The 10,108-nt window shown below is 41.1% G+C and overlaps 1 protein-coding gene across 1 annotated transcript; it reads right to left on the bottom strand.

Moving 5' to 3' along the window:
* Nucleotides 1-3,293: 3,293 nt before the first annotated feature.
* Nucleotides 3,294-9,832, bottom strand: UTP18 (UTP18 small subunit (SSU) processome component homolog (yeast); the record flags this gene model as incomplete). The annotated part of the gene is made up of 10 exons (XM_009077766.1): nt 3,294-3,347; nt 3,957-4,099; nt 4,831-5,005; nt 5,707-5,830; nt 6,127-6,217; nt 6,963-7,063; nt 7,396-7,570; nt 8,715-8,840; nt 9,429-9,514; nt 9,753-9,832. Coding segments are annotated over 10 exons (1,126 nt in total), but the record flags the coding sequence as incomplete, so codon positions are not given.
* Nucleotides 9,833-10,108: the final 276 nt, after the last annotated feature.

Below are 10,108 nucleotides of genomic sequence, written 5' to 3'. Positions count from 1 at the left end.
AGAATGGAAGGAGAGGAAAAGCAGAGAAATAATTCATTAAAAGAACTTCGGCTTAGCAACGATGGGGGAAAAAAAAAAAAGCCATGCTAGGAAAAAAGGAATTAAACACAGAGGTTTTAAATAGGTCAGGAGCTTAAGCACTCAACACATGGCAAACTGACAAAGAGCTGAGCTTTTCAGGATGAGAGTACAGAGATGTGTGTACTTAATAGTAATTCATCCCACTCCAAACAAATATCCCCAGACACACCAGGAACAGGTTCAGCTTCTGGCAATAATTCCTATCATCCAACTTTTAAGACCTGCTCAGTACATTGCTCAAAACCCATTATGGAATGCAACAAGTACCATGAGGTTTCCTTTATTGCTCAAGCAAAAGTCTTCCCTATTTTACACTGAATGTGGCAAGAGGTTATGTTTTCCAGAAAACGAAAATGCAACAGCCAAAATTAAGGTATTTAGTACAAAGCTGAAACATTCCTGCACTGCAGTCACTCAGCAGAGCTTAACATTTGAAACTTACATCACAGAATCTGCAAAAAATGAATGTTTAATCTCTCCTTGCTTCCTGTTACTGTGTGAAGTCGTTTGCAGGGATACAGGAATATGCAGCATCTCAGTTTCATGACACCTTTTCTGCTCACTCTCCTGCTCCATCCAGTCTGGACCTCTCCCAGCCAGGAGTCAGCAGGGTGGGCCAGGAAAAACAGCACAATCAGCTGTGTTTAGGCAAACTAAACAAGTCCAGAATCCAGTAATGCCCAAGTTCTAATTCCAGATCTGCCACCTACTTGAAACAGAGCTTGGAATCACTGGATTTGAGAATTTGTTTTGAGTGGGTAAATTGGAGAAGCACAGACTGTGCAAAGAGTGGAACAAGGACAAGTAGATTAAATGGTATTAAAACACTTCACAGCTGCTTCAGGGAGATTTGCTAACAGGCTACATAGGCAAAAAAAAATCACCTTTTTAGAAATCTTTGATTTAAAATGATTTAATAACTACTTAAACCTCCCTAATGGTAAAACAGAGAGATGAGAAGAGGTGAATTGTGCTGCTAACCACTCCCATCAGCAGAGCTGTCACACTGTGCAGGAACATCCAACCCTCCACCAGCAGTGCTGGGCTGCCCTCTAGTGCAGCCACCACCACTTCCAGCTCCTCAATTTCTGCAGTTCAAGTCTCAGTCCCAGAGAGATTTTACCCAGACTTGTTTGAAACAGAAGAATCCTACACAGCAAGTACCTTAATCAAGTGTGCTTATCATTCAATTTACTCTTCCATCCTAGGGTCGTTCGTTTGGGTTTAGCACTGCAGTAAGATTAAACACTCCATTTAACACCTCCAGAGCATATTCTGCTTTTTTCTTGTGCTGGTTTGAGCTGAAGTAGAGTTAACTTTCTTCATAGAGGCTAGTATGGGGCTATGTTTGGGTTTTGTGCAGAACACAGAGTTGATAATGCAGAGATGTTTTTGTTATTGCTGAGCAGAGTTTACACAGAGTCGAGGCCTTTGCTGATTTCCATACTGCCACACTGGCAAGGAAGTTGGGGGTGCATGGGAGATTGGGAGGAGACACAGCTGGGACAAGTGACCCAAACTGACCAAAGGGATATTCCATACCATAGGACATCATGCTCAGTATATAAGGTGGAGAAGGAGGAAGGGGGGACATCTGGAGTGATGGTGTCTGTCTTCCCAAGGAACCGTTACGCATGATGGGGCCCTGCTCTCCTGGAGATGGCTAAACACCTCCTGTCTTTGGGAAGAAGTGAATTAATTCCTTGTTTTGCTTTGCTTGTGTGTGCAGCTTTTGCTTTCTCTATTAAACTGTCTTTATCTCAACCCATGAGTTTTTGTAGCTTTTACCCTTCTAATTCACTCCCCCATCCCGCTGGTGGGGGAGTGAGTGAGAGGCTGTGTGGTTCTTGGCTGCTGCTGGGGTTAAACCACGACATTTCTGATTTGTGAATTCAGGTTCTCAATGAATCACTGGCAAACCCATTTCAAAAATCCACTGCATCAGAAAACACCCTGCTTTTTAAAACAGCATGACAAGAATTTAACAATGGGCTTATACATTACTTCACTGCTGGTTACTGGAGCACCTTAGCTCCTGTTACTGCCCAGAGAGTTCCCTCCTTCTAGTCACTTTTGGTTCACATATTTGAACAGGACGAGGTGGGCAGTGCAGGAAGAGTGATCAGAGGTGCAGGATTTGGCAGCAGATGAAGAACCAGCAAGAGCAGCTCTGACACAGACCCTGCTGGGTGACCCTGATGGTATCAGAATTTCACCACTGACTTTAAAATAAGTGATACTTAGGATGCTTTGCTTTCACAGAAAGATGAGTTTGGGATCTTAAGAATGAAAACCATGGTACATGCAGCTGGTTTTGTGACACAGGAAGCACAGCTAGGGGTGGGTTTGCTTCACCTCTTGGTTTGGGCTTTAAGCTACAGCTGGTCCAGGAAGTTGGGCTGAACTCAACACCTGCATGAGGGATTTCAGGGGGATCTGCTCCTCCAGGCAGCACAATGCTGCTCCCAACCCAGCCCCAAACAAACCAGGCTGATGGGAAAGCTCATGCTACATACATGGAGCAGAGGTTAGTTCTCACAAAACCAATGCTTTCTGTTTCACCATTGGAATACTTCACATGCTCATAATACCTAGACATTTAAACATTTCTGGAATGTTTAACTCACTGGTTTGAGTGCCAAGCAATAAAATCTTAGTCATGTGCTTATACAAAGCATTGGAAGAACCTGAAACAAGTTGCCTGGAAACTTATCATCACATATATTTATTAAAAAAACAAGACACAAAATACAGATTTCGATTAGCATCTCTTCCATATAAAATAAAATCTTGTTTGACTTTGTCAGCATACTCATAGCTGCAGGTTACAACACCTGAGGAAAGAGCAGTACAGAGGATTTTGTTAGCACCTTCCAAACATTCAACCATCACAAACTTCTATGCAAGCTTAACCTGCAGCACTCAAAGTTGCTTCCAGGCTGAGCAATTCAGCTTCTCATTGACAACACATCTTTGGTCAAACAGAACTACTGTATCACTATCAAGGCTACAGGTCTTTCAGTTTTCCAAGTTTAAGTGTACAATGAAATCATATCTGCACACAAACTGTGCTTCAAACTTCAGTAACTCATTGTCATGGAATCTGGAGTGATGCAGACTTGTGTGGGCTCACTGACACAACTCCAGAACAGGACCAAGCCAAGGATCTGCCACCACGTTGTCAACAGTTCCCGTGCTATTCTCACCTCAGTTACTTGTCCATTTTCTCCTCTATCTTCTTTTAAAAAGATGAATAATGTTTCAGCCTGAAGAAAAAAAAAGTTGAGATAGATGTAAAACTTCTTAGCAACCTGTTGAGTGAACAAGACAAAGCAGCAACAACTCTCCAGTAGTGTCAGAATATTCTTAGCTTAGGAACAGAGGTGTAATCAAATATAGCAACTATCTAGAGTTAAATGACATATTATAATGGCACTTTAAGTTCAAATAAAGGACAAAGCACAGGATTTATTCACATTTTTTAGAATTATTTAGGTGTCAATTTTCCCTGTCAGACTTTGTAAATTAAAATCTCATCTTAAAAATCAAGTTTTTCAAGTATCACAGAAAGGTGCTGAGTTTAAAAAAAGAAATATTCCTGCCCAGTTAGCACTACACCTTATCCCTGACACATCAGCAGGGGGGGAAAAAAGGAGGAAAAGAAGCCAAGGACAGTTTTAACAGGGTTGTCTGCAACAATGTGCATTTTATAATCAGACAATAAACAAGGCAGGGAAAGCCATCTCCACAGTCCAGGAACTCAGCAGGTGGATTTCAGATCACAAACTCAAACCTGATCCCTTAGCAGTCACCTGCCCCATCTCACAGCACATAAACATGTGATCTAGGATTAATGAACCTAACTTAGCACCTACCTGAATAACAAAGCTTTGCCTTTGTTATTTGCCACAGAGAAATACCCACTTCTGGGAGAAAAGTCCATAGATTGAGCAAGATAAATCTGTTTTCTTCTGAACACTGGGAAGTTTGAGAACACAGTATAGGAAGGAATGTGCACCTATTGGGAAACAGGTCAGTAGTGACAACGATTAGGAAAAAGCCTCTAAAAATAAGAGTAAAGTACAAATTTAAAACTGAAGGTTGATGTTAAGCTCAAATGTTCAGTTATATTCCTACCCTGCATGGCTCTATATATAGAGCTCAACTGGAGAACAGGAGCAGGGAACGCACTATGCAGCCAGTTAGTGCAATGCTTTTCTTTCTGAGCAATTACATCTAAGCAGTAAAAATAGGCCCCTAAGCCCTCAGATGTTGGCCAGAACTCTGACAAGGCTGGCAAAATCGTGAATGAGCTGGGAAAAACCCCATAGTATGATGGTTACAATTACCAGCTGCTCAAAACCCACATTGTGGCTGAGTTTTATTTCCAGCACTGAAAGAGAACCATAGAATCCCAGAATAGTTTGGGTTGGAAGGGACATTAAGGCTCATCTCATTCCAACCCCCCCATGGGCAGAGACACCTTTCACTAGACCAGGCTGCTCAGAGCTCCATCCAACCTGGCCTGGAACACTTCCAGACATTTTAAAAAGGTAAACTAGACCATGAAATGTTATTTTCAGAGCAACCTCACTGAAGAAAATAAACTCACATCCTTGTACATGTCCTGATGTGGTCAGTCCAGCACACTGGGCAGTATTCATAACTGCTTAGGATCAGTTTTATCATGTCACAGCAGGATTTTTGATCAAGACACAGAAAAGTTTGCAACAGAGAGGCTGAACCTACCAATTTGACAGCCTCATCCGTGTCACGGGAAGCCACGGCCAGGATTTCTGTGCTGGGGTTGAAGGTCACACAGGTAGCAGAAGTCACAAGGTTCATTATGGCTTTAGCTGGTTTAGGTCTGTTTTCTTTGAGACAGACATCAGTAGTGTACAAATTTACAACTCCAGTAGATGAACTACAGAAATTAACAAAGATTACACCAAAAATTAACATTTCAGTACATATTGCCTAGTTATCTATAGCCACCAGTCCCCTGAAAATGTAATTCCCAATTGTTTACTGGAGTTTGGAATAATATTTTGGTTGGGGCTTGATTTTCCTTTGGAGATTAAACAGTATTTAGTGGAAGGCTTTGGGTTTTTGTTACTTATAAAGAGACTTAACTGTGGAGAGCCTTAATGAGCTCATCTCTTACCAGAAGGAACTCAAAGCAATGGGAACTTGGTATCAAGAGATTCTGAAATAATTTCAAGCTCTTTATTGTGTTGTTTTTTAACTGTAGAGTAAGATCACTTCAAAATCCTTTTCTACAATGGGCTAAGAAAATATGTACTGTGCTTAAAGGTTTACATGCTACTCTTATTTAAGGGAATCAATCCAGAGGCTGAACTTGCACCTCATTAAATACACATAGAGGAAACACTTCCAGCTTGTGACTCTGACTTGAGGCACCTTTTCAAAGACTAACCTGCAGGTGCCAAATTCAGAGCACAGGAAAGACAACTAGAAAAGGGAGAAGACCCTGAATTTGTGATTTCACACACTGTGATTTCAAAATTCATTCCTGAACCCACAGACAGCAACACCAAAACAACAGGAGTGATGACAGAGCTCCAAAGTAAGATGGGGAGAAGCTGCCAAACCCCAGGCACTTACCCACATGCCACATACTGGTTATTTTTTGACACAGCAATGCACTTTCCTTCCAAAGAACCTTCATCTTCAAATTTGTGTAGGCACTTTCTGCTTCTCACATCCCAAATGAAAACTTCACCTTCCTCTGGTTGCAGAATGAAGTAATTATAGAAACCATAAATACACAACACTTTGTTTGTCTAATTTGTTAAAATAAATCTGATAAATATTTGCTCATTTACAGCTATCAAATATAGGGTATTTTTAAAAAACCAAAACAACACAAGGCAAACTAGAAGAGTTAACTCCTTTCTTTCATTATTCTTCCTTTGGTTAGATACTGGCATAAAGTTTTTTAATTCGCTCTGTAAAACAATCAATTACTTGTAAAAACTTGAGCAATTTCAGAGGAATTGGGACTAGTGCTGTTGGAATACTCACTTGAATAACTGTATATTTTACTGCTGTCTGGAGTGAAAGCACATGCACTGCATCTTCCATTTACCTTCATACTGCTGATCAGCTCCTTTGTCTGTCAGATGAAGAACAATGGTGACAGTGACTCTACCAAAAATCTGTAGGAAAGGTGCTTCCTATCCCACAAAAATCTTAACTACCCTGACATTCCAAGAACAGCATCAACATTTTCAGTGCCTGCAGACCAGGAACTACAGCTGGTTCCACACACACTCCCTTGCTCAGGGGTCTGCACTGCACAGCAGAACTGAACTTGTGATTTAAAAGTATTTTTCCTTGTAAAAGTGTAAAACAAACCCAGTTGCCATCATATGGCATTTTAACTGCAGAGATTCTCCATGCATTATGAATCACAGTATTTGGCATGATTCATGAGCAGGGAACAGCAGCATGTTCTGGTGTGATTCCCAAAAAAGCAGCCCTATATTCCTCCCACCCCCAGATGTCTGTTTCCATGCTGAGGCCATTCCTTTTGCCAGCACAGTGTTCATGCCACCAGCTGAAATGCAACCTTAACACAGGACTTTTTCCAGCAGCAGCTTAAACCCCATTAAACTCTGTCCTTAGCCCCACCAGCCCCAGAGAGCAGCACAGCAGAAGAAATTCTCAGACACCCCAAAATAATTCTCTGAAGCTGCAGATGGTTGATTCAGCAGCACATTTCTGAAGGCTGTCACAGTTATGTGTCATAGCTTTGTTTCAGCTGAAAGCTACATTGATTGGCAGATGAAATATAAGCAGATTCAAAAGGGAAAAGGTACCAAGGAAGTGAAGGTACATGAACCATGCAGAGAAACTACCTTCATTGACAGCAAGTGGAGGTAACCTGAGGTCCCAATTAGCAGCATAAATGATCCATCTGGAGAAAGTTCGAAGTTTCTGAGAAATTTTTCCTGCACACCTTTAAAAAGAGATTCAGAACTTGAAACTGGCATAATTTATACCTTTTCCTCAACACTTAGAGGTGTGATGAATGTGAGTAAGACCTGACTCCACCTCAGCCTTACACTGATGTCACAGCTGTCACAGCAAATCTAAACTCAACCTTCTCATGTGTGACAGTGGTTAATATCCCAGACAAGTTCAAGCTCAAGGTACTTGTTCCCTGAAGAGAAGTTAAAAATACAACGTCCAAAAATTCATTACACTTCCTTTTATAAACAAATTCACATGCCATCTCTACCTGGGACAGCTCCAACTACCCCCAGACACTTAAAGCAGTGTAACACACACCTCTTACTCTTGGTATGGGAATGATACTTCCAGCCATCATGTCATACACAAAGAACATGCTGTGGTGAGTCCCAGTGGCTATAACTTGCTCTCCATTAACACTGAAACGAGCCTTATAAATTGGAAAACTCTCTAAATAGATGCTCTGTATTTTGGGATTCCTTATCCCATCCACCTTCAAAAGAGAAAATAACAAACCAGGTTAGCATAGTAAGGAACAAACCAAATACGTCAACATAGAAAAATTCCATCAATTGCCCAGTACAAGAGATTTACACAGCAAGGAGTACAGCACTTGGAAGCATTAAATTCTTCCTCTTCTACAAATAACCTGGCTCTTGGCTCCTCACCATCTCTCTCTATATATATGTACATATACACACAGATATATATATATACACACATATAGAGGAGATATATATATACACACACACATATAGAGACAGAGAGATGTATCAGGCACTCCCTGGACACCCTTCACACCTCTTGCTCTTCCCTATCTTGCCCACACTTTGTTCAAATCATCACTCCTATTGTGCTTTTTTAAATGGAAATATTTGACTTATTCCCTCCTGCAGCCCTGTAGGATTGTCAAATTCACTTATCTCACCATTTCACTGACACTGAGCCATGCTGAAAGTTCTTAAGTAGAGAGGTATGATCTTTAGTTTTCAGAGGAACACCTCTTGCTCTTCCCTATCTTGCCCACACTTTGTTCAAATCATCACTCCTATTGTGCTTTTTTAAATGGAAATATTTGACTTATTCCCTCCTGCAGCCCTGTAGGATTGTCAAATTCACTTATCTCACCATTTCACTGACACTGAGCCATGCTGAAAGTTCTTAAGTAGAGAGGTATGATCTTTAGTTTTCAGAGGAGCAGGGCAGTGTGATGAACATATTGCTGAAGTACAACCTCTCCATTCCCAAAATGATTTCACAGCAGCACTACAGCTTTGAAGTAGAGTGGACTGCTCCCCATACTGCAGCTTTCTAAATAACTTCTGAACAAAAATATCTCATTAGTCCTTGTCACTGCAAATTTTAAACCCAAACATTTTTAAAAACAAATCAACTAAAAACCCTGACACCACTAAATTTGCCTGTACTCTGGTTGTGCTTGGTATGGAGGCACAGATGGAAATTTCTTCCAAGGTGCCTTTAACCAAGCAAGTTCCAGTGTAACCACAGACATGACATTTCTGTGTGCACAGGAGGAGAGGAAACAAAGTCTGTTGTTCCAGGATGTCTCAGGTATACTCATAAAAAAAGGTTCTGTATTAGTGACCATTTGCACATATCAGACTGAAACAGTTCACCTGAAAGAGTGACACAGAGCGATCGTGTCCAGCAGTCATGACCACCTGGGCAGAAGGGTGAAACTGCACTGTCACCAGTCTTCCATCAGCAAAACGTTCCTGGTTAGCAGGGAGGCAGGTCCTCATCTACAACACACACCAAACACTGAAAAAAACCCCAAACAATTGCTTATGAACAGCTAATTTAATTACTCTTTATTCTGCACTAACTTTTGGACAGCAGGACAGAGGCCAAGCACACACAGCCAGTTTGGGAAGTTGCTCCAATGCAGAAATGCAAACCCAGGCTGAACTCCTCTCAGCCTTCCTACTGACTTTGAAATTAAGTCTGTGTAAAACCAGCTGTATCTGACTCATCTGCAAGAGCTGTAGAGGAGACAGTGTAAGAAACACTCCCTCAAGGCTGTCACTTCTCAGAGATCATCTCAGCAGCTTCAGAGCTGTGGGAGAATACCATCCTCCCTGGGCAGAAATTAAAATCCTCCCACAAGATGCTACTTCAGAGCACATAAAAATTCTTACGTCAAACAACACACCTCAATTTATTACTTCACGTTTTCAGGTGAACTATTCAACTTGTCCAACTGTTTACCCTCTAGACCTTCCACTTACAGAAACAAGAAATTCCCATAATCACTGATTTTCCTGTCCAAATAGCAACAACAAAGTGGCACATGGGTCAGACTGAAGTGGAAGGATAAGGTTAGTCTTTACCTTCAGAATTCCTCTTGGCAGAGACTCTGAGCTCGTGACAAAGTTGCCAGTTCTGCGTAGCAGATCATCATCTTCATCACTGTCACCTCATTAAACAAATTGAAACAGAGCACATTAAAAAAGCTAATTCCACAAACACTCCCACATAAACAAACTCCTTACAGAAGCAAATGAAATCAAAGCCCACTGAAGGAAGGAATAAAGTGACTTATCCAGCATATGATCACACTGTTGAAACTGAGAAAACAGCAAAAACAATTCCTTTCTAAGAAGCTGAACAGGAATCACAGAAATACTTATTAGAATAGCAGTGGATTTACTTACTATCACTTGAAGACCCTTTGGATTTCTTCCTGTTTTCTAAATCAGCCCAGGCAGGAACTCCTCCCATGGCTTGCTGGAACCTTGGAGGAGAAGGGGAAGGGAAAAGAGGGAAAAACATTAAAGCTCTTGTGAGAAAGGAATTTCCTCCTATGAGTTAAGACCTTGTAAGATGCAGAGTCACAATTCTGCAGGGGAACTCATGCCTAGAACACTGTGAAAACTTTATTTCACAGTTTCTGGTATGACTCCCTGAAAAATACATTACTTTGTGCACTTGTACCTAAACAAGCATTAAACAAGTTAGATCAGACAATGCTAATCACATTCTAATTATCATTCTGAGTAAATTTCTAATG

Source organism: Acanthisitta chloris, unplaced genomic scaffold (genome assembly GCF_000695815.1).
Source record: "Acanthisitta chloris isolate BGI_N310 unplaced genomic scaffold, ASM69581v1 scaffold18610, whole genome shotgun sequence".
Classification (NCBI taxonomy): domain Eukaryota; kingdom Metazoa; phylum Chordata; class Aves; order Passeriformes; family Acanthisittidae; genus Acanthisitta; species Acanthisitta chloris.
This window is presented reverse-complemented; position numbering and strand designations above follow the sequence as displayed.